General features: G+C 41.5%; 2 protein-coding genes across 8 annotated transcripts in view; both read right to left on the bottom strand.

Annotated features, from left to right (window-relative positions):
• The window catches only part of sned1 (sushi, nidogen and EGF-like domains 1), a 31,837-nt gene extending 17,749 nt beyond the window's left edge, over positions 1-14,088 (bottom strand). The window contains exons 1-9 of one of the 2 annotated variants that reach the window (XM_031730508.2): positions 13,892-14,086; positions 13,520-13,804; positions 5,707-5,994; positions 4,818-4,958; positions 4,545-4,707; positions 3,417-3,542; positions 3,062-3,175; positions 2,366-2,479; positions 1,736-1,849 (exon numbers count right to left, since the gene is read on the bottom strand). In XM_031730508.2, the coding sequence (XP_031586368.1) occupies positions 1,736-1,849; positions 2,366-2,479; positions 3,062-3,175; positions 3,417-3,542; positions 4,545-4,707; positions 4,818-4,958; positions 5,707-5,994; positions 13,520-13,738 (1,279 nt within the window). In that variant the 5' untranslated portion in view covers positions 13,739-13,804; positions 13,892-14,086. Of the gene's footprint in view, positions 1-1,735; positions 1,850-2,365; positions 2,480-3,061; positions 3,176-3,416; positions 3,543-4,544; positions 4,708-4,817; positions 4,959-5,706; positions 5,995-13,519 lie in introns of both variants that reach the window. The other variant, XR_005610406.1, reaches the window with a different exon arrangement.
• Positions 14,089-14,678: 590 nt separating this feature from the next.
• The window catches only part of crocc2 (ciliary rootlet coiled-coil, rootletin family member 2), a 40,943-nt gene continuing 31,690 nt past the window's right edge, over positions 14,679-23,931 (bottom strand). For 2 of the 6 annotated variants that reach the window (XM_031730558.2, XM_039607413.1), the window contains exons 27-36: positions 22,022-22,406; positions 21,808-21,938; positions 21,585-21,705; positions 21,317-21,480; positions 20,790-21,230; positions 19,474-19,623; positions 19,195-19,386; positions 17,313-17,444; positions 15,376-15,555; positions 14,680-15,291 (exon numbers count right to left, since the gene is read on the bottom strand). In XM_031730558.2, coding sequence (XP_031586418.1) covers positions 15,208-15,291; positions 15,376-15,555; positions 17,313-17,444; positions 19,195-19,386; positions 19,474-19,623; positions 20,790-21,230; positions 21,317-21,480; positions 21,585-21,705; positions 21,808-21,938; positions 22,022-22,406 — 1,980 coding nt within the window. In that variant the 3' untranslated portion in view covers positions 14,680-15,207. Of the gene's footprint in view, positions 15,292-15,375; positions 15,556-17,312; positions 17,445-19,194; positions 19,387-19,473; positions 19,624-20,144; positions 20,274-20,789; positions 21,231-21,316; positions 21,481-21,584; positions 21,706-21,807; positions 21,939-22,021; positions 22,407-23,931 lie in introns of those variants that run through there. The other 4 variants (XM_039607412.1, XM_039607415.1, XM_039607416.1 and 1 more) reach the window with 4 other exon arrangements.

Here is a 23,931-nt window from a genome sequence, read left to right as displayed (position 1 = left end):
TTCAGTTTTTCTGGGAGCTTTGAGGGGACAGTAAGACTAGAAGGGTGTTAGTTAAAAGTCAGGCCATTTCCATCATCTCGCTAGAGCGTCATGGGTCTTTCCCCTTGGAAGCATCCCTGTCAGATGCTGAACTAGTGGTTCCTTTCAATGTGGAGGAGCGACTCTGATTTTACTTTAGTGAGTTTTTTTAAGCACACAATAATGTCATGTTTAGTTTAACTGTAGTTTAGTCGCCTTTAAACTTTACACCATTGGATAAAACATTAAAAAATAATGCTGATTTTTCCTGCATTTTAGAATTGTTGTTAAGAAAATTTCATAAAGGGATCACAGATTCAGCACCACCATATTCAAGTGGAAAATATCTTAAAATTTGAGATAAACAGATGCTGATCAGATGTCTGCGCAACGCAGTGTCACGGCAAAACATGTAATGGACATGCCGGTCCACCGTGTCTAATTTCACACTTTGCCTCTCCAAAGTGTGAAAAGGACACACATGCTGAAGTTTCAGGAAGTTGCAGAAAGCTGCAGTACCAGCAGAGGGAGATATTTTATTTCAAGCCAACATGAAAATAATCACGGTAAAATATGTCTGTGTAGGCTCTCAGTCATCCAGGTCACAGTAATCCAAGGATGTTGGAAACAAAAGCCACTGGACTTTTTTAAGTTTCTTAAAGACGTTGCACCTGTCGTCCGAGAAGCTCCTTCTAGTGGTGAAGTGTTTAAACAGACATTATTAACACACTTACATGAAAATACATATTAGCCACCTATCTTTATCGTTTCTGGCGATTAAGGACCAAGGAACATTTTTGCTCATCACTGACTTCTTGGCTTTAAATATATTATGTCCTCATGCAGTAATGCAACTTCTGCACGGTGGACTGGTGTGTCTATAACATGCTTTGCCATGATATCGGGTTGGCCTCTGATGCTGCTAAATTGTGCAGATGCCAAAACAGTTTTTGTATCAGGCTACAAACATGTTTATTTTTACTTTAAATTTGGACATTATTACATCACAATCTATGGGGACTGATTCATTTTAGAGCCTCTAGTGGACATTAGAGGAACTGCAAGTTTTTTGGCACTTGATACCGGGTTTACTTTTCAGCTCCCGATGTGGGAGTGAGGAGGATGGACAAACAAATACAGCGGTGACCTCATCACAGGGAAACTAACCTTCAAACTCCGATAAATAACTCTGGCACACTTTTCTCCTTCATGATTAGGGATGTTTTATCATACTTTCACATATCCTTTTTGAACACAGCTGTCAGCAAACACGTTGCCTTTTCAGTATTTAGGGTCACAAGTGATATTTCTGGATGTCAAAATCCATGACCAGAATCTCAATTACAAACAAACAGCTGAGCTCTTTAAACAAACCCAAACACTAGAGTTTCTCATAGCTGAGCTTTAAAAAAACGTAACCCTGTCTGTTATTTAAGGCTATATTTACTCTTGTCAAGATTTATGTCTATTAAGGCACATTTGTTTGACTTCATCAAATAAACTGTGTGATAAAGAACGATGAAAATATTTGCTGTGGCAATAGAATGAAATTCCTAATGTTGGAACACTGGAGAACCAGCTCAGCTACAAACACTCCAAAAGACCTAAAAATGTTCCCCCTTTGTGCTCGACCCACTTGGAAAAATGCCACGTAACGGAAAGCCAAACAGGAAGGTTATGTCAAGAACATCTTCTCTGAACACGCTCTTCTGCTCACCTGTCTCACAGAGCGTCCCAGTGAAAGCAGCGGGGCACGTGCAGGTGAAGTTGTTCACCCGGTCGATGCACTCCCCTCCATTCAGACAGGGCTGCGACTCACACTCGTTTATGTCTGCAGGATTAACAAAAGCCACTTAATCAGACATGAGAGCTTTATCTGCTGTTGACTCATTAAGATTTATTAATAGTCAGGGGGAAAAGCGAGACATTATTGAGTAAGACGCTCTGCTGGATTAGGAGCACTGAGCTTCCCTCCGGAAAGCGTACAGTTTCACTGACCAGGTGTGTGGGATTAACAATAATCTGGTCTCATGTACAAACAAGAACTCATGAGCTGTGCTGAGCTCGATTATTAAATCCACCATTAGATTCAAGTTTCATTAACAATTAAAGAGAATTAGTAAAAAATGATTTTTGTTTTGGAGGCCGACATGACTTTGGTGAACTTTCTCACCAGGCCCCTCCCCCCAAAAAAGTTGGTTTGCAAATCCATTCAACCGTAACCCATTTGTCTAGGTAGACTGGGAAGCTCTTTGGAAAGAAGCATCTGCCAAAAGACTGAGTTTGATGTAGAAAGCAGCAGAAAATATTTCCTCTGGAGAATGATGCCTACTTTCCCCCCGCTCACCTGTCTCACACAGGACACCAGTGTAACCCGGCTCACACACACAGGTGAAAGCGCCAGCGCCTTGTACACATGTCGCGTTGTTGAGGCACGGTCTGTCTTTGCACTCGTCAATGTCTGCAACACACACGCGCGCGCGCGCACATACACACACATGTAGAGAAACAGAGAGACACGCTCATGGAATATTTACTCAGCTGATTAATATATCCGCCACACTGTTCCCCTCACTCTCCAAGTATGTGCTGCTGGCTGCGAAAGGTATTAAAAGAGGTCTGATACATCTCCACAGGCTGGACTGTGGGAAGAAGCACAGAAGCTCCAGAGAGGCTGGACCAAGATATCCTAAAAAAACAAAAACCCTCAACCTTTTCTGTGGTGAAAATGCTAAACTGGAGCAATTATAGTGCGGCACTATAGCTTTAATCCACAGTTCACACACGGTTTGAAATAAGCAGTTTTCAGCTTTTCTGCTTTGTAGCAAATAAACAAACCACAGACATCACACAAAACTTTTTCTGTGATAGCATGACATATGAAATATGTATTACTTAAATTAACTGCATTTCTTCCAGATCAATAGGAGAAATTTTAAAGAAAAAATATATTTCCATTTAAGTTAAAAGTACATTTTTTAAGTTGAAAATATGAATGACCAACTGGAAAAGATACCACTTTATGGTAATGTGTCAGTTTTACCTGTTTCACAAAGAATCCCAGTGTAACCAGGTGGACACTGACACATGAAACTATTAATCTGGTCTTTACAGGTCCCTCCATTCTGGCAAGGCTGTGAGGCACACTCATTGACATCTACGGTGACAGGAGCACAAAACACAGAGGAGATAGCATGACATTTTTAATTAGAGAGAATCCTCTTGTCAGGGTCAAGTAATGAGAAGAAACTGATCCAGGTATTAAGGAAACATCCAGGTGTCCCTTCGGTGAGGCAGGGGAAATCTGCTGACATTAATTTTCCTCATCTCAGGTAGTCAGGAAGTCATTCACAATGTGCAGAGCGACAGAACAGGAAGCAGTGTGAACCATAACTCACCGATTTGGCATCTTCGACCGGTGAAGCCAGCCAAGCAGGAGCAAGTGAAGGAGGGGTTGCCTTTAATACAGTCATCGATGCACTGGCCTCCGTTCAGGCATGGGCGGAGGTGTGGGCACACTGACGCTGCAGAAGGAGGTCGATGGAACTGTTTAGTTAATCTTTTGTAAGTTTAGTGTTAAAATCTGGCTATATTAGAAAATGACTTTAACCCAAGAGGAATCACAGTATGACGATGAGCCTGGTGTAAAAACTGGTGTAAAACTTCATTAAATATGCTAAAATTATCTCAGATTCAATTTAATAGTAACAGGATTTGTTCCTGTCTGCCATTTTTTAGATCTGGGTAGGTGACATTATGCTTTTCCTTGTTTTTTATCATATATATGTACTGTTCCAGTCTTGTGTCATATTAAACATAAACCAAAGTTTGAAATAAAGAGGTCAGAGTACGTGCAGTAATCCCTGTGAGCAAAGAGCTCAGGCTTCAGACTCCTCTGAACACTCAGTTTTAAAACATTTTTTTAACTCTTGGATCTGTATGATGTCATGTATTGTTAAAGAGTTCAGTTTCTGAGATGTAGCCAAAAAACAAAGCTGAAAGGAAGCCAAACATTATGTAAAAACAGCTTTGTTTTAGGCAGTGGCTTAGCTGATAAATTATTGTTACCTGTAAATCATGCAAAGCTATTCTAGTAAAGTTCTTCATAAAAATAAGGAGGTGGAAATGATCACTGTGTCAGTTTATTATAGCTAAATCTCTGCTTTACCTGTGAGGTCTACCTGTTTAGCTGGTGTCAGGCACCAGTGCTATTACTTATCCAGGCCTTGCTCTAAGTTTATGCTGTGTTAGGGAAAATAATCTAACATCTACATTTACCACAGTCTAGTCTCTTTTATTTAAAAGGAAAAGAAGCTAAATGGTTTGTTTCAGACTAAGACACTGAACTAAAGGGCTGCAGCAAATTCCAATATAAGACAAATAAGGATTATTTTGAGCTATGAATCATGCAAATCTGCTCTAGCAGAGTCCAAGAACATTAAAATGAAGCTAAAAATGAGCACAGTAGCTTTCCTTAAGACAACAAAGTGGATTTGAGGAACTAATCCCCAAAGACCAGCACTTACCAGAGTTATTGCAGCTTCCCACTTCCACATTTGCGTCATCTATGCGGAAGACCCATTTGCCCGGGAAGCCCACATTGGTGGTTCCCTCAACATTTACGACATCAGCTGTGCGAGAGCCAGGGATGTTGAAATAGCGCTTGCCATCACCAGCGTTAAAACCTGCCTGGGAAGAGGCAGACATAAGAAAAAAAAGCAAACAGTTTAGATTAATGCGGGTTTAGAGAGCGGATCACACCGGAGGTAAAACATCTGCAGATAAACGTGTGACCTTACCTGTGCTGCAATCCCGCCTAGCCCAACGAGGTTTCCTCCGCTGCTGGCATGCATGCCTGTGGTCCAAGTGATGTTATTGTATTGGAATATAGTGAAGGAAAGCTCTCCGTCTGTAATGAGCACCACTTGGAAAGTATTCACCTGCAGAGAAGAGAAACAGGCTCAGATAAATGGCTTCCTGATTTCTAGAAAATTCTGTAAGAATCAGAATCCTCCAGGTGATGATTTACTCAGGCCATTCATATAAAACTACTCTGTAAGACTCAAGAAACCAAACTATATGCCTGGTTAAGAGTCACTTATCTAGACCCTAAAGACACTTTAAAGAGGGCTAGTTCTGTTTTTCCTTATACTCTGCCATGTATCTCCTGTTCCGTTGTTGGATGATCATATTAAACATAGTCAAGGTTTCAAAAATGAGGTCAGTGTATGCAAAAGCAATTGCTGTGAACTAAAAGCTCAGACTTCAGACTGCTCTAAACACTCAGCTCATAGACTGTAGATAAAAGATGAAACAAAGAGCAGAAGCGCCTTCAATCTGCATTCTTGCTAATGGACAGCAGGAGGTGGCTCGTCTCTATACAAGCTTTCAGCTAATTGTTTTTCTACTTTTGGATCTTTAAGATGCAACCACATTAGTCCCACCCACCTGCTGTTCAAACTTTCTGTTTTTGAGGGGCAACCAATCAAAACTTGCCCGTTAAACATTATTTCTAAACCTTTTTCTGGCACAAACCATTCCAGAAGACAAAATAAATTCATGCTGATTGTATTCATTTGAATGCAGATTTAAAATAAATAAATAAATAAATAGAATTGGAAATGAGCATGATAGGCCCTCATTGTACTGCGTCTACATGGTTGCAGGATGTTAAATGAGAATTCATACTGGTGTTTGAGAGTTTCCTCCAAAGAAGGTGACTTGATGCCATGTAGAGATGTGGACCCATGTTGCATTGAAGTTGGGGAACTCTGAAAAGTACGTCCTGACATCACCCGAGGCCTTCCTGAGGATCATAGGATCCTGGCTCTCTCTGTAGAAGACTGTCCCGGCTCGACGGTTGTCCACATCAGCCCAGAACGGCGCCACGACCCTTCTGTCTCCAGCGATTGGAAAGGCTACAGGTGTGAACTGCGACACCTCTCTCAGGAAGGACACAAGGCCATTGTTGTTAACCTGAGACGGAGAAACAGCTGGAGTTAAATCAGTAATAAACTGATAGATTTACATATCAGATTTAACCACTGTGAATTCTTTAGGGGACTTGGTGGGGTTAGAGTGCCGAGGAAGAGCTGGACGGAGCATTTCTGACCTCACAAAATAAACAGCAGCATGGGGTGGTGAAAGTTCCCATAACGGATGTTTGCACTTTCGTGTAGCGAACAGACACTACTTTTATTCCAAATAACGACAGCAGCTGAAAAAACCTGGTTTCTGCTGATCACACACCTGCAAAATCATCACAGCAGGAAGAACTTCACGGTCTGTAAATCCACACATCTGCCAGCAGCAAAATAACCAGATAAATGAATCTGTCCTCCGTGAGAAATGCGCATGGATGTTCTATTGCATGGCAGAATATAAGCTTCTTAAAAAAAAGTAAAGTAATGAATTAATCACTTGATTCACTGTTTGGGAAGTCATCAGACATTACATCAAGAGTCACACTAATAATCAGGAAAAATATATATTTATTAGTTTATTTCTGGATTTTCTTTCTTTTATATCATTACAATCAAAACAGCTGGACTTCTAGAGGCCAAAAACAGGATCATTTATTTATTAAAAACTAAGTTTCCCCGGAGTTGCCCAGGAGAACCTACAGAGAGGACATTACATACCTAACCTGACACGTGTCAAAAAGAGCAGAGACAGTGACGCTCCTCACAGACCGCTTTGAAAGGAGAAAGCCTCGTGAAAATCCGGCTATAAGGAGAAAGGCCACAAATGAAGACTTCAACAGAGAATTCACTTCCTATTCCAGAAGTGAGCAGGGAGGATAAAATGACAGGTAATTTTAAAGCTAACTGCAATTAAGACAAATTAAATAAGCATGAAATGTGTGACAGAATTTTTCAGCAGTAATACAGTGGAAAAATTACATGGTGATTGTTTTCTATCAGTGTCTAGTTAAAGGTGACAGCATAGGTGATGTCATGGTGACTACATTTATGATTCAAGTCCAATGGTGTAGTCTGTTAACATTTGCTGTTTTATGTTTTATGTCTGTTACATTTCCTGAAAACAGCTTCAAAACGTTTTATAATTTTATAAAAATTTTATAAAACATTGTATAAAACAAAACAAACAAATTTTACTTAAGCACAAAGTTTGGATGAGCAGTTTGCATGAAAGCTGTAATCTGCCCATTCTGCATGGTCACCTATTTGAAGACCAATTTTATATGTGATATAATTTATTAATTGTTGCTCTTTTTTTTTTTAAATTAAACCACTGTTCCCAGTATAATTAATGTTCTCCTGATTCCTTAAAAATTAAATTTTTTTGGACATTAGGAAAGGTCAGCAGTGGTGTTGAACTAGTGAACCCAATCCCTGAATATTCAGTCTTCCAATCCTTGTCTATATGTAGGATCATGGTTCTCAAACTTAGGTTTAGGGGCCCTTTTCCTCATCTCAGGACCCTTATCTGTAAGTCCATCATTTTTCTGTTCCAAACTGGGAGCACTGTAGCTCTTAAAGCATCACATTTTATCTGGATTCGTGCTTGGTAGCTAGCTGGTGAGCATGGACAAACATTTGAGTCAGTCTTCATGATCAAGTGATGCCAAACCCAAACCAGCTAAGTGGAATTATGAGAGCATCCTTGTAAATGTTCCCTGGCTTAGAAAGTATAAGAACCACTGATGTAAGGCTATTTGGCCAGCGGTAGGGGTGAAGGGACGGTCTGGGCAGAGTGCAGGAAAAACTTTTTCAAATCCCGATGTTGACAGGTATGATTAAACCTGAGTGGAGAGGAAAGTTCTGCGGGATGAAGGGCTGAATCCGTGTGAAAGGCTTTCATTCATGCATTATTTCTGTGCATCCACAGCATGAGATTCTGCCCTTCATAGCACCAACCCTGTTTCCGCTAAACTCTGGCGTGAACTTTGCCTCTCTTCTTACATTCAGGCCGAGCTGCATGTGACAGTGACAAAGCAACGTCAGATGGCTCAGCTCTGCTCCACGCATGTATGAAAACCATAATTTGAAGGACTTTGCTGTAAAAACAGCAGAGGAAGTTTTGTTTGGCACAGCACGGGGGCTCAGTTAATTGCCCGACCACAGCCTTCCCCTCTGCACCAGGGTGATGTGGTGAGAATGTGGCCAATGTAGGGGCGGGGGGGGGGACATTGGAGCGAGTGCAGGGGCAGGGCCCGGAGGTCAGCCAGAGCGCCATCCGATACCGGGAGAAAAACAAGAGAGAGGGCACAGCGCTGGAGGAATGGAAGGACGCACATGAATTACAAACCTTGCACACCCACATGCCCACTAATGAGAGACCGGTGGTGGCAGCGGTCTGGAAGTGAACCATCTTACAGCAGAATTAGTGTAGGAAGTCATGAACACTAAATAGAGTTTATATTCTAATACTGGAATATGTTTAATCACCTAATCGAATCTCTTGTAGCATCTGGAACGGCTTAAAGAAGTGTATTTATAATTCTTTTGGTTTTTTTTTAATGCTACTTTAATATGAAAATGACCTCAGAGGAATAAAAATGAACTTGGGACCCTTTTGCTTTGCATCATATCGCATTATTTTCCTGTGCTCGCGTTTTCTAACTAGATTGTAGCTAACCGGAGAAGGATGTTCCTACATCACACTTGTGGGAGAGGGAATGGGTTCAAAGCCAGTGCCATGTGTTGCGCTGTAACGTGACCAAGGTCAGAGTCAGACCGAAGAGTGGTGCGATCATTCAACCTTGTAAGAAGCATCTCTCGCCCCATATTTCTTTCTCTCACTCTCAACAATGCCACTTCTTTCTGCTTCTTTCTAACGCTCTTGTTATTTTTTGGGAATTCTTTGCCGGATACATCCAGGATTTTGCTTGGGTGGTTTTCTTTAGTGCTGAGCAATTTATGTAGTAAAATAAACTTTCATCTGGCTTAAGTCAAGCCAAAGCAAACCCCTAAATGAAAAAGGTGCCCATGGATCAGCTCAGGAAAACATTAGTTTTCCTTGTCAGAAACGGAGGTTTCACAGCTACAACCCTGTCCAATTATTTGACGAGACCAGAGGAAGTGACTGCAGTCTACAGTCTGTGCACTTGGCCTGTAACTCCTTAGCCCCGGCTCACCTTATGCTACAAAGAGTTTAGAGCGAGGCAATAAATCCTGTCGGCAACTGCAGGGAAGCACTGAAATGCTTTCACAGAACGGGTGAAGTGGAAGGTTGGTGTAATATATACGTAAAGTCACTCAAATAAAGTCTTAATTTGTCAGTCATACAGTTAAAAGTGCAAGAGCTTAAAATTACTTCTATCAAGGACCTCATTTGTCATCTACAGGTTACAATCAAGCAGCGACCTTGTGGGTTGAAAAACGAACCCATAAATTGCAATTCCATGAGTGCCCACTTGAGGCTGACTCCAAAAGTGACCCAGTCCCCATAGACTTCCATGTTAAAATGTCTAATTTTGTGGCAATTTTGTTCCCATCCTGGGAAACACAAGAGTTTCATTGTTCTCCCTCTACTAGAATGGGCTTTTTTTAAATACTAGATACTGGACTTAGTCACTTCTGTCGGCAACATAACCAAAAATGATGGCAACCAAAGCACTAGCATTAAAGTTTCAAAATGCAGAGTCCAAAAGCAGCTGCTGACTTCACACTTGGTGAAATATTCCACCTTCAGTCTTTTTTTTCTTCATATTCTGCCACATACAAAACCAAACAGAATACCAGCACTGCTAAATATTCTTCTAACAAAAATTAATTACTGAGTAAGACCATACACAGTATAAGAGATGGATGTAGCTTTACAACTGCATTCTTTTTAATGGCCTCCAGGGGGTGATACCTGTGGCTGGAAAAAGATTCCAGCCCTCTAGAAGTCTATGGGATAATGGCCCTCAGCCCTGACCTCAATAAACACTTTCCTTTGAGTTTATGGCCTCATTCACTTATTTCGGGTCCATCCAACAACCCATTTTCTTCCACTTATCCAATTCAGGGTCGCTGAGGGCCTTTACCAGATGTTATTTGTCAAAAGTCACAAGTCTACTGTGGGGATTCATATTGAGTCATGCTAAATGGAACATAAACTCTATTTTGTAAATTTTGGCCATTCTGTGTCAGAAAGGAGGATAGTCCAGAAACAGATTCAAACATTGTTAGCCAATGAGTGCGCGGGTCCTAGCCCTGCGTCGCTTGTCACATTCATCTTGCCTGTGGGCAAAGTAAACGTGTTTCACTACGAGTCGTCATCAGTGCAATCCAAACAATCAATAATCTCTCACCGTTACAAGATTTTTAAGTTTGACACTTTTATTCACGATGTGGTTTTATAATGCTTTTGTAGACAGTTAAAAAACTGAATGTGATCAATATATACAAGTATACAGTTCTGTAGCATTTTAACTGCAGATAACAACACATTACTTTTTGTATTTTGATGACTTTTTCATGATGATTAAATACATCTATATTTTTTATGATTGCTTCCTGTCTTGATGTTTTTCTTGAGGGCCACCATGAAACTGAATGTCCTCTATATTTCTTGGTATTTGGAACTCACCCGTTTTTTTGTGCATGAAGTAGATTTTTTACATTGCTTTAATGCAACGTGTTCGTCTCCACACAAATAAATATTAAGGGTCAGTATTTTTTTCGCCACTTGACACGTGTAAGAGTTGGAGTCGAATGTGTTGCTTTGTATGTACTGCCAAAGATAAAGCCTACATTTCGTTCTTACATACAGAACTGTATTGTTTTATCCTGAGTGCTGGGAACACCCAGGCCAGGCATTCATCGGGCAATCACCACCACACACTTGACCTTTGTATAGTGCATTTGCAAGAGCGCGCGGGCATTGCTCAGTCATCACGAATAAAACTCCCGAATCTCAGAAAGAATCACTGTGGCCATAACTAAGCAAATACGAGATGCTTGACTTCTTCCATCAACAAAACTAACAAAAGTTTTTCCTCATGAGCTGAGATTGATTAACATTGTAGGGACATTCCTACACACACCGGTGAACAGTGGGGCATGTCATTTATTTTTGGGCCACGCATGACCTGTGAACAAATAAATACTCCTGCTTTGCTGTAGCTGAAGTACTCCCATTGTGAGTAAGTGTTAGTTTTAGAGAAATTTCCCCCAAACTGCTTCAAAGTGGCATCAGCCTCCTCCGCTAACTCTGCAACAAAGAGAAGAAGTGTATTCCCAAAAGCCCGATTCTTTAAAAGAGCATCATTCACTCGAAGACTGTAAGACGTTTTTAAGTATGTGCAGAAAAATCGTTTCCATTGGTGGATGAACCGCTTCTAATATAACACACATCTCTCATCCTACACATGCATGTAAAATGCACCCATGCAGAGTACAAAGAATAAAACTCTACGCACACATCTTTGGGCCATACACGGTGGTGAGTGAAACCGAGTGAATGAAACTGCACAAAGTGTTGGTACTCTTCAGAAGACCAGATGAGCACTAGCAGATGTGTAATCTGTAAAAATGCAGATATGCTGTGGAACGTTCTCAGTGGACACCTTTGAATGTACTGAAATGTTGTGTACATGCATTTATTTCCAGTGACAGTCAATTTAATCCACGGAAAGGCTTGGGACTTTTTCCACTGTCCATGAGAGTTTCTGCAGTAACTCCCTTTGATCGTGCCCATCTATTCTCACATCTGCTTTTAAACTTGTGTTCTTTCCTCTCTGACCTTGGATGTCCTCCTTCGCGGTGTTTACGCTGGTCATCCGTAAGAGTAGTTAATCCATGAAACGCATTGTTTAGAAGCCCTCTAAGATGCTTTGCAGATACATCTGCGTTCTGTTAAAGTGATTGGTCATTTCTCAGATAAAGCAGCTGGACAGTTCCAGGGGGAAGACCCCTGCCATGTTATCTGAGGCGTGGGAGGAAGGGAGGAGGGGAGGGAGGACCCGGAGGAGGAGAGAAACATGAGAAAACTCCCTGACACAGACCGTAACAGAGGGACAGCCTGGTTACGAGGCAGAAATGGGACTGGAGTGGGACCAAGTCGGTATCTTAGGTGACATTAAAAGCATCTGTAAACAAGCGCTGCATGGCTGTGACGATCCTTAAATCTACGGAAACTGCTGCAAACAAGACGTCCTGGTTCAGAAAGACGCTCCAAGGCATGTTTACTGCTCAGCAGAATCAGTTATGATAATGAAGCGTGACAGCGCCCACAAACCATCTAAAACCAGTCTGATTCTGCAGCTTCCATGTAGCCCAGAGGCTTGGAACAAACTCCTGGGAGAAATTATTCATACAAATTTACCCCTTTAGTACTCACTGAAATTTTACCTGTTCAAAGCAGCTCTCTGGTGGCAGATATTGCCCTGTGGGCCGCCTGCTTTACAGTGCATGTTAAATGGATTCAGGTGAGGCTTTTAAAACAAGCGTGACTGTAATTTCAAGTGGTTTCTATAATTTGCTTTTGCTTTCTCTGACCTCAGAATGAGACGCAACGCGAGAGCCACGGGGTATCACATCGCTACCAACACAGCACATTTTTCAGATTTAGATTATCTCTCTATCAGATGATAATTCAGTCTAAGATCAACAAGCCAAGCAAACAGCAACATGTCTTATCTTGTCTAATTTGACTGCAGAGTATCAGTATTGTTAAAGGAGAAGTGCCAGCAGTTGTGCTCGTAAACATCGCGTCTCTGTCTTTACGCTGCGTTTAGATGCAGGAGAGTTTTACATTTTTCCACATGAGGAGCCTGACCTCACCGCTCGTGGCGTAAACGCTCAGATTAGAAAAACAACCTCTGACCTTGCCCATTGTTGCCATGGTTCCTCAGCCTCCCTCGCCCAGTGTTTGAAGAGGGAGGAAGGGGAGATATGAAGCGCAAACGCAGATGCCTCACCACAACAGGTGGTGTTGATTTAAGGGAGTTCTGCCTTTCCATGCGCTGGAACCGAACCCAATACATGACAAAGGCAGATCAAAGGCTGTTTCACTGTGCTGTGCGAAAATCCTTGTCAAACCGTTGGGCTTCCTCCCATGAGTGCTGTTTCTCTCTCTCTCTCTGCTGTGCATATTTTCCCTCCGCTCTCTCGCTCCTTCTGAAAAGAGAACCACTCACAGATGCTGCGGCGACAGTAAGAACACAAACTGTCACTTCCTTTAACAGCTTTTTGCGGATTTATTATAAGAGGAGTTACCACTGTGCTGCTAATAGTTTGTCTCTTGCTCTGCCTCTGTGCACTCGAGAGACCTCAGAGTGCAGAAAGGGGCAGATGTAAAGAGAAAGTCACAGAGGAGTATGATTACACCCGTGAGGGGAAAACACGATATTCTACATGAACGTATACAAATTCTCTGAGGGTACCGCAATGTAGTATTTGGCTGTGTGCCACATCTCAGCTCCCTGAGGCTCTTATACGATCCACAACATGTCAGATCCAATTGCCAGCTACCAAGTGCATGCACTCATAACCAGTGACTTCAAAACACATTAAAACACATCAGCAGAAACACACTCCTCTGTACTCACATAGAGTCCTGTGTGCCTGTCTCCAAAGAAGGGGAATGCAACAGAGATCTCCAGGAGCCCGGAGCCGCCGTCATCCTGAGCAATGGTCTGGGAGTCCCCCTTGTCCCGGCCAAAGGGGTAGAAGTCCTCCAGGGGCACAGCGGGTTCCACGCCGGGCAGCAGGGTCAGGAAGAAGAGGGTGCAGAAGCAGGGCAGAAGGGCTTCCAGCACCAGCACCATGGCCTCAGCCACACAGGGATGGAGCTGACAGCAGGCACAGCGGAGGGGAGGGAGGAGCGCGTACACCTGAGGCAACAAGAGCAGAGCAGAACAAGACAAGACCGCACGTTCTCCCTCTGAATCCTCCTCTGACTGCTCTGTGGTTCTCCTCACTTGTCCTTCAGTGGTGAACTGGGCTTCTTGTGTGAGACAGGGGAATACTGCAGATTCCTTGCATTCTGCTTGCTGCTGGGCACTGCATGAGCTACACTCCGTCTCACTGAAATGAAACGAGGGAAAGGAATGAAAGAGGGGGAGCAACCTGATTCAGCTGAGATTTTTTTTTTTTAAAACAATCCAGTGATTTGGTCCCTGATGGTCAGCTTAGAAATATCCTCAATAAAAGCTCTATTCTGCTTGCCAAAGGAGTTCTTTCAGCTTTGGCCCCACCTCCCCCACAGGGATTCACTACCTTGCATAATTAGCTCCTTCCAGCCAATAGCTAGAAAGAGGCCGGTAACTGGATAACCACTGGGCGGATCTATGGTAATCAAAGGGCTGCTTTAAAGAAACTCTGACAGGATTTTCCCCTTTCAGTGAAACTCCTGCTATGTGACACAGTGAGAAGACATATGTGTGAACTGTTGGGGAAATAAGTGTGAATTTAAATGGAAGAAAATGGAAATGGGTTACTGGTGTTTAAGATACTCAAAGTCAGAATGAAAACATGCTACTGCAATGGTTCAGGGCTGTGGATGATTACAGGAGAAGTGGCAGTGAACTTTTAAAGCATAATTAGCAGTTTGCACCTATTTTTGACAGAAATCTATGGCAACAGTGGCAGAGGGTCATTTTCTCACACAGGAAACACTAAATTCACAAATGCTGTAAGGGTGCAAAACTCACACGTCGTGAAAGAGCCAACACTATTGTGAAACCAAACTTTAAAACTGCGCTTTAGTTTATTGAAAAATAATCAAAACTTCTGCACCATTAATACTGATTAAGTCAAACACCACACATGATAACATTCATTTGTTCAGTCTTTTTGACATCCTAAGAAAAAAATCATTTAAAATCTGCAAATGACTATTCTAAATATTTGGATCTGCATTCATATATATTCTTGGGATTCACATGATGAATACGACAAATGAGTTTGCAAAAAACAAAAAAAAATCAGGGAAAAAGAAGATAGTATGAACCAAGAAAACCTTAAAAAATGACACAGCATGAGCAGACTTAGAAACGCCAACTGCGGTGAGTCAGAGGAAATCCTTAAAACAATTTGGCACATCCAGTTCACTTATAAACAAAACGCTCTTTGTTTGTTGTTGTTGAGTTTTCCTTTGGATTAATGTAATCCTGTGTGCACATGTGCGGGGTGGGAGCGAATGCAGGAGTGGGTTTCTCTGCATGGAGATGTAGGTTGAAACGTAACGCTGTTGGGAAGCAGCCAACGGAGGCAGAGGAGCACGCTCTCACTCTCGCTACACGCCGGGCTGAAGCATCTGATTGAAATAGGCCTGTCGTCTTCTCGTCTCTTGATCAAGCTGCTCTTTGAGCGCCAGCACCTGCAAAAAAAACATATAAAATTTAAAAAAAAAACCCAATATCTGTTATCACACAGAAAACATTTACAGGTAGATTTAAAATACCTGTTCTTCGAGGCCTCTGACCCTCTGTCGATGTGCCTTCTCCCTGCTCTCCAAAGCCTGCTCTGCCTGAAGCTGACTGTCTCTCAGACGCTCCGTCTCCATATCCAACTCCTGGTGGTGGCGTGCTGTCACCTCCAGGAGGCGGTGTGCGTGAGCATGCTCTGACTGGGAGATGTGGGCCTGAGGACAATTCAGATAACATTATGAGACTGAAAACACAGAGAGAAAAGGTCAAATTTGGGGTTTTTGTGTGCTTTAGTGTCTCCTGGTGGGGTTCTCTGATCACAAATTGTTTTTACAAACACATTATTTGGAAGGCAGCTTCTTCTGCATTTTCTGATTTACACATTTCTTTTGTTGTGTCTTTATAGGCTGCTGTCACATCCACTGACATTTTGGCGTCTTTATGGAAGACACCGCCTCTCTCTCTCTCTCTCTCTCTCTCTGCCACACCTGAATGCCACAGCTGAACAACATCTGGATCCTGTTCCAGAAACCACAAAGTTAGAGTTTAACTCCTGAACTTTGAGATGGGAAAGTCTTCTTCTTTGGGTCCAGAAAAGCTTAACTGAGTTAGCCCAGTCAACTCTGTATGTAAGTACATGAGTATGTACATTGTGGGTTATAACAAGACTGACCCACCAGTGGAAAATGGGTGGTATTTATCTCAGAAACATCATCTTAGAGTTGTTTTAATTAGGTTAGTCAGGTGAGTCATTATTTAAGCACTTAAAATCCCTTTTCCTTTAATGATAAAAAACAGAATCCTACCAAATTTTACATTTGACTTTGAAATCCAACTATTTAGCCTTTTTGTCAGCCTGAAAGTTACAAAATGCAACTCTAGATAAAAATATGAGTCAAACAGAATCTGACTCCTGACCTTACCTATAATGTTATTTTGGTGAATTATAGTCTGTATGTTGCATTATCTACGCATGTGCTTAAATAACAGTGAACATGCTCAGAGGATATCTTAAACTCAGCTTTGTTAAACCTGCTTTCTGGAACAAGTGCTGATCTTTGGGCATAATTTGCTTGAATCCACTGCACTTCCTGGTGTTGATTCATAACATTTAAATGTTTGTCTACCCTTTATTAATGCAAGAAATAAAATAAAATGAATCTGTGCCCTTCTTCTTAAGAATAGGTCTCTTTGGATTGATCCAATGGTGTCATGTCACTGTCATGATTATGCGACGACACTATAATTTTCCTTTTCAATCTGCTAAATGTCTTTGAGATATTTGCTGTGAAACTATTTGCTGGTACTGCTTGTCCTTCAATGCTTTTACAATGAAAATGTTTTTTGTTTAGTGCTTGTGTTTCATAAAAGATGTTCGGTTATATCAGAGTCAGTGGGAAAAGGACTCCCTCACTCTGTGACCCCCGTAACTAACTTTTCTGATGAGTTTATGGACTCTAGTTTCAGGTCATAATAAGTAAAAGATGAAGTTCACTTTGTAAATTATAGCCATTATTAGAGCCAGAAAGAAAGATTATCCCGGGTGTGTGTGGTGTGTGGTTTCAAAGCCAGATCCAACCCTTGCTCATCACATTGAGTTGACTACACTAACCAATCAATCTTTCATACTGTCTCTAGCAGCAATGGAGTGCTCAGAAATGACTCAGTGTCAATTAAATTCAGTGATTGAAGCGATGACAGGTGAAATGATTTTTTCCGTTTATTTTGAGTTTTTAACGTCATCATTACAAACACTAGAACACTTTAGATTGTCTGTGATAGATGAAGGAAACAGGATGGTATGAGAAACAACAGAGCCATTCTAAACTGTATTTCTGATGAAAATATAACCATAATTTCAGTTGCTGGAACAGCTGGATTGTTTGAGGGTTACGTATAGATCCTATAAAACAGTTTGTGCTGCCAGTGCAGTCCCTGCCCCGTCCTCTGCTGTAATCCTGGAGCTTCTCACCTGCAGAGTCTGCACCTCATCCTGTTTTCCAGCCAGCTGCTGCTCCAGGCTGCGCACCCTCTGCTCCAGCTCCTCTCGTGCTCTGGCGACAGACGCCGCCTCCTCCTCCTTCCTCAACCTCTCCATCTCCACCTGACAACAGCACGAGGGTGACATAACGTGAACGACTTTACCATGATCGCTCTGCACCCGCGTGCCTTCCTGTAATCGGTGTAGCAGAAGCCGAGCGCAGAGCCTCTCGGTTCCCACAGTCCACCTCCGTATTTCCCTCAGTTTGGGATGACTTTCTACAGAAAACAGAAAGCTCAGGAAATAATAACACTAAACTACAGAATAATAAAGGCAGTGTTCAGTATTTTTATGTCTTATATGTCTTCACTTGGTCCAGGAGTCTTCTGACCAACACTAAACGTGGATTACTTCAGACCTGGCTGCTGTCATACAAAGGCTTCCAGCAGTTGTAGAATTTGCAGTCTTTAATTACATTTAAAGCCAATTGTGGTTTGGCTTCCTCGTATATTACAGATATTTTACCTCATATTCAGCAAAAATATCTTTTAGGTCCACTGACCAAAAGCAGAGTAATACTTTAGGGCCCGGGTTTAAGAAAATAAAAGTTAAGATCATGGCTTTAATGCCTCGTTTCAGCTTTTTGCTTTTTAGTAACTGGGATTCATTCTCAGTATTTGTCACTACTGTTCTTATTTTTTTACTTTTATGTTGATTTATGACATAAAAGCACAAAATAATGAATAATCCTCTTTCATGCTTATTTATAACTACAGCATCAGTGTTTTCCCCTCTGTTTGTTAAGGCTGGAAGCTTTATAGCATTAGGTTTTGTGTGCCACATGAAGAGGTTTATCTTCTTCACACAAGTAAAACATTTTTTAACAATCAGTGTATTCTAACACCTGACCGAAATCTCGTGTATACCATGTCTTGATCAACTGACTTTAACATTCCAGTAACCCCAGCCGTATATTTACATGTGCTGCTGTGATATTTTTAAAAATTATACATCTGTCAATTTACTTTTCTTACAACTTTTCATAGTTTTCACAGGAACTGGTCCACTGGTGCGACGAGGATAATGGGGATTTTGTGTAAAATATATTTATGTATTCGTAAAGTTTCCGTGCATCACGGCTAACAGAACTACAGAAAGATTCAGAGATATTAAAAAGTGCATGTTTTTTTGATCGTTTGACAACCAGAGCAACCAGAGCTCGGACAAACTTGCTGCTTATTTGGAAAACTGTTTGTTGCCCAGATACCCAAATACTATCTCCCTGGTACTGGTCTCTGTTTGGATAAACAGTTGGTAGCTTTCAGAGGCGGGTGTAGTTTCAGGCAATACATCCCTTCTACAGTGGACCAGTATGGCATAAAGATCAGGTGGAAACATGATGGATTTGGATAAAATTACTTAGATTCCATAAATAATGACATTAGAGTATTTTAGAACATCTCTCATAAATAAAGGAAACTACACAGATATGAGAAACACAATCTTTAAAAAAAAAAACAAAAAACTTTACTCAGCATGTTAGCTGCTAAAGTAAAGCTTGGGCCCTTCAGGGTTTAATAAGAAGTACAGCAACTAAAGATTATGGATGTTTCTCCTGTTTTGCATTTTTGGTGATCCCTTGTTTAAATAATAAAGTTTATTTGTATAGCACTTACCAAAATATATTAGTTTTTAATGCTATGTAATACCTTTACAGTCTTTGTGCTAAGCTAACTTGCTACTTACAGGTTTTATTTTTACACACTGACACAACAGCCACACAGAATTTCGCCGAGCTTTCTGAATTTTGGAAAAAAAGCTGATAAGTGTAATTAGTGTTTGAAAGCACTGTGCAGCAGGCCAACCAGCTCACCTTCTCCAGCGCCTTTCTAAGTACAGATTTGTCTTTACCAAAGCGTGTCACCACCTTCTCGATCTCAGCTCTCTCACTCTGGAGCTTTTGCAAGAAGCTCTGGAGATTGGTGACCTTTTCTTGGAGTTCTTTCTTCTCTCTGTGCAGCTGCTGGGAGGTTTGAAGCTCAGCCTCCTGCTGTTGCTTCAGGCTCTGGGACACAGTTAATCAACCACACATCAAAACAGTGTCTTGACCTTTGTACCTGTATTTGCTTACACTTCTACCAGTGTGACTCACCTCCTTTAGTGTTCTGTTATGTTTCTCTAGCTCAGAAATGTTAAAGTTTGAGTTTTCTTGGACTCCTTGAAGGTTCTGGTTCTGCTCTGTGAGCGTGTGGTTCAGCCTCTTACTTTCTGAAAGGGCGTCTCGTGTTTTATCCAGACGTTCCTATGGACACACGCACATCGACAAAAACACAATACAATGGATCACTTTTTTCTTCACGGAAGGACCCTTCTTGTCGGCCACACCTCTGCAAACATCTTAGATGGCCAGTAAAGCATTTAGACATGGTCAAGATGACCTGCTGAAGTTCAAACTGAGCACCAGAGTGTAAAAGAACGATGATTTAAGTGAATCTGAATGTTGTTGGTGTTCGACAGGTGGTCTAAGTATTTCAGAAACTAATGAGCTCCTGGGATTTTCCCACATTAACTCAAATAACCCCTCTTGATACACCTTGGTCGCCTTACTAAACATATACATTTGCACCTTGTCACTAAATCAGTGTTTTTGAAAGCCTTTTGTGCCCAAGTTACAACAAAGACAAGCCAAAAATTCAAGGCACAGATGTAATCATTTCTGTGCAAATTAGCCTCTAGATCATGTATCATATCCATCAGTTTCTGTTTGGTTTTTGTGAAAGCCCATTTGTAAAATGTTTTTGCAAGAATACTCCACTAGCTTACATCTTGCCTTCATCTCCGTATCAGACACAATCAGAGTCCAACCAACAGTCTTGTTGCCTCTGGTTCAGATCCAGCTCTCTTTTGAAGTTTCTCTCAGAAGGGACATTTGGTTTCCAGGTGCTTCTTTCACTTGTGGCACAATGTTAGCAAATATTAGCAAATATTAGGACATTTACTCCGACAAATGGCTGTTGAAATCCCCTGTTTGGTTGAAGTCATGACACTTTTACTCTTTCCTTTATTGGGTACGCAGACGGAAGATTTTTTAGCCAAATGAGTGAATGCAGAGCATTGATACATTATCAACAATTCATTTATTTTAGCACAGTTGGACATTGCGAAAATAATATATGAGTGTCACAAAAGTCCAATCGAATCGAAAGACCAACTTAATTTCACTTTTTAACCAAATTTAACCCAATTTCAGTCTTGATTGCTACGGACCATTTCGAATCTTTTTGACCTCTAATCAACGGATAAACTGCTCGGTGGGATAGATGAAGCGCCTAATTTACTGCTCAGATTTTGACGAGTTTGAATGAAACCACAGCAGAGTAAATAAAAAATATGCCAGAGCTGATAAGGCCAGCTAAAACATGGGAGTTGTTCTCCTGCTGAATGGAGGGTTCAGGTGAGAGACTGTACCTGCAGCAGCCTTCGGTCCTGCTCGCTGGCAGTCAGAGCCCTCTGTAGCTGCGTTATCTGCTCCTGCAGGGCTCCCGTGCTGCTCCTGCTGTCACTGAGGGTGTTTGACAGTTTGTGAATCTGCTCTCTCAGCTGGCTCTCATGCTGTTCAGCTCGAGCCAATGATGTGGCCAGTCTCTCCTCACTAACCCTCAGCGCTGCGCACTGGTCTTCACTCTCACCCAGCTTTCTCCTCATGTCCGTCAGCCTCTCCTGTAACGCGCCTGCCTCAGCATCCAGCTCTGCCACTCTCAGCTGGGCCCTCTGCAGCTCGCCTTCGAGAGCACGTTGAGAAAGCTCCAGACTTCTCACCCTGCCTTCTGCTGCCTCCAGAGACTCCTTCAGTTTCCGCTGTTCCGAATTTGAACAAGTTTCTAACTGTTGAACAACCTCCAACTTGTCCTGTAGAGGGAGAAGAACAGGATTTCCTCAACCTCAAAGAAGATGCTGTCAACATTTCTCCCAACAATATTTTCCTTTTTACGTACCTGAAGTGCTCTGGATTCAGCCTGAGCGGCTTGCAGACTATTCCTGAGCTGAGCTAGCTCCTCTTCAAGGCTTCTCTTCTCTCTCTCTGCGCGATGTGTTGCTTCTTCCTGCAGGGAAAGCGAAGCGTGTGCCTGGCTCAATCGTTCTTCCACGTCTCGTTTTCCTGAAAGAATATACGTATCTGTTATATATGTAAAACATATTGCTTGCTTCGGCAAATAACTACTGCTAGTTTGTATATAAGTGAAGAGTTCACTGGGTTTTTACCCTTCTCTAATTGCTTCAGAGACTTCTGTAGTTGTAGTAGTTGGGAGGATGATTTATCCTGACTGTCTTTGAGTTCAGTCACATGCTGAGTTAGACTGACTACCTGAGCCTTGGCTTCATCCTGAGGAAAGCAAAGGAATTATTTAAGTGAAAAAAAACCATGACTATAATATCAGAGTTTGAATGATTGAACATAATCAGTTATTAAGATTTTTAAATATACCCTGTCTCTTCGAGCATCTGTAAGTTCTTGCTGGAATTCCCGCAGGGCTGTATTGACTGATTCCAAATCTAGTTCTTTGTCTTCACCATAAGACACGGAGATCAGAGATCCATCTGCCACACTCTCTCCTCCTGACCAGACACCACACTCATCGATTCAACTTTTCAGAGAGAAACATGGCACCATGATGCCCTATTATAAGACCCAACTATACCTTTTGAATAGAAGTGGCTTCTCCAAGGGGAAGGAGACCATCTTCGTGACCCTGGTTTGTCTGAAAGCCTCATGTGGTTGATGCCAACAGTGTGGCGCAGAGCTGTATACAGCCCCACCAGCTTGAGCTCCAGCTCCCTGCATTTGGCATCGCTCACTTGCAGCTGCTCCTCCAGGCTCTGGGCCTTGTTTTTAGCAACACCAACCTGCATGGAGAGTTCCTTGATCTGCGTCCTGGCATCTTCTAGTGCTGCCTCCAGCTGGGCGGTGGTTTCTCTGTGCCTCTGGTCACTCTGCCGCTGAAAAGTTTCTTTTTCCTGCAGCAGCTCTCGGTTCTGATGCTCCGCTGACTCCAGCTCCATCACACGACGCTGTAAACCTGTGACCTGTGCAAACATGAGGAAAAAAATCAGCAAAACTAAATATGGTCCATCATGTGTTTATTATATAAAGTAGAAAATGTTTAGCAGTATTCATGTGATAAATGTGATAAACCAATAACAGAATTTGTAATCTACTACAATTTGAGGACACAGCTCGACCTGATAAATTAATAGATTATTAAATGCTCCTTAACCAAAAAGTTAAAGAGACCAAAATCTCACTACAAATATGTTGATCTTCTAAATGATGTCTAAATGATGATCAGATTATCTGTTTTTTATTTTTTTACATCTTTACATGTATTTGAATCTTTAACTGTTTAACTGCAGCATTAATAATGTGATGTTGAACATAAATTGATCTACAACACTGAAAAACTGTCATTTAAAACATCAATATTGATAACTGTAGTTCCACTCATGCCCCAAGGAAGTTTTAGTGGCCTAAATGTAGCTGTGTAAATAAAAACAACATGGCTTTAAGAAGTTCATCTGTTTCCCGATGACAAGCTTGTCGACTTCACTGATAAACCCTCAGAAATGAGAGTAAGGAGTAACAACAATTGATTAATATACTGTGGAACCCTGACCCTTCTTTATAACCCACTACATGTCAGAGAAATAAAAACAAACTTTCCTCCAATAGCAAATGTTTAAGTTTTATACATCAGGCTTTTCTCAAATGAAGATGAGGGTGTCCCTTTGCACTTGTTTCTTGTTTCTAGAAAAACGCAAAAGTGCATCCGTCTCACAAGTTAATCATAACATGAAACCCACAATCCTGTCAATTCTTTCTGTTTCTTTTCCATTTGGGGTTAAAGGAAGAGTTTCAAAGATGCAGTCCACTTTAAGTGATGGGATCCCAACAAGCTACATGTGGGACAAAGTGTGTTTTGGTGGGACATATTCAATACTGAGAGGTATTTAGCATTGGGAATATGAAATATAGAACTGTTCTTCTATATTGGCCAGTGGATTCAAACCCACGACCCTCTTGCTGTGAGGCAATAGCCCTAACCACTGTAACTATGTGCTGCATGTTCAGCTTATAAAGAAATGAAGTACTGCTGTGTAGCTCCAAAATATTCTGAACGTACAGGTTTTGCACTTTTTGCAGACTTGCTGTTACGTGTAAGTTGTAATAACAGCAAACGGATTTAGGAAAAACTTCTATTTTCATGAGTTTATTTTTGATAATTTGTTTTCAGATTGGTTTTAGATAATGTGGAGATGTTTTATGTTAAAAACGTTCTTGGTCCGGCCTGTTTCAGATCAAACTGGAGAATATATTGGCCATTACCTAAAGTGGTTTACTGAGCTTACAGACTGGTTTATATGTAGTTTGAAAAGGGAAACATCATCATTAATCAGCGTTCTAATATATCATAATGATCATCAATTTATTCTGGCATCCAGAATACACACATCCACCCGATATTCACTTACTGCTGGAAGGGGTCATGGGAATTTAGGGACCCTCAATGTGAATTTATGGGACTGAAGAGCTTGAATAATGAATTTATAATTC

Source organism: Oreochromis aureus, linkage group 23 (genome assembly GCF_013358895.1).
Source record: "Oreochromis aureus strain Israel breed Guangdong linkage group 23, ZZ_aureus, whole genome shotgun sequence".
NCBI lineage: Eukaryota > Metazoa > Chordata > Actinopteri > Cichliformes > Cichlidae > Oreochromis > Oreochromis aureus.
Note: the sequence above shows the minus strand (reverse complement) of the source record. Positions and strands in the feature narration are given on the sequence as shown.